We start from the raw sequence: 281 nt of genomic DNA, 5'->3' as shown, positions 1-281 counted from the left end.
TTTAGGGTTTAGGGTTTAGGGTTTAGGGTTTAGGGTTTAGGGTTTGTACACCGCAGCAGCAGCAGCGAAGACACTGGCCCCCAGCGAGCTGCATGCATGCATGAGCTGCCTATACACCCGAACGCTGTGCTGCTTCTAGCAGCAAAAAAGCAGCAGCAGCAGCAACAACAGCAGCAGCAGCAGCAGCAGCAACAGCTGCAGCGACAGCAGCGTACACACTGCACAGCAACACACACACAGCAGCAGCAGCAGCAGCAGCAGCGGCAGCAGCAGCAGCAGCA

At 56.9% G+C, this 281-nt stretch overlaps 1 protein-coding gene across 1 annotated transcript in view; it reads left to right on the top strand.

Moving 5' to 3' along the window:
- The window catches only part of EMH_0047380 (uncharacterized protein), a gene marked incomplete at both ends in the record, with an annotated part of 4,591 nt that overhangs the window by 2,787 nt on the left and 1,523 nt on the right, over positions 1-281 (top strand). Inside the window, one exon of the mRNA XM_013496273.1 lies at positions 57-281. Within this exon, the coding sequence (XP_013351727.1) occupies positions 57-281 (225 nt within the window). The remainder of the gene's footprint in view (positions 1-56) is intronic.

Source organism: Eimeria mitis, genomic scaffold (assembly GCF_000499745.2).
Source record: "Eimeria mitis Houghton genomic scaffold, Emh_scaff2017, whole genome shotgun sequence".
Taxonomy (NCBI): domain Eukaryota; phylum Apicomplexa; class Conoidasida; order Eucoccidiorida; family Eimeriidae; genus Eimeria; species Eimeria mitis.
The sequence above is the reverse complement of the archived record's forward strand: the minus strand, read 5'-3'. Positions and strand labels throughout refer to the sequence as shown.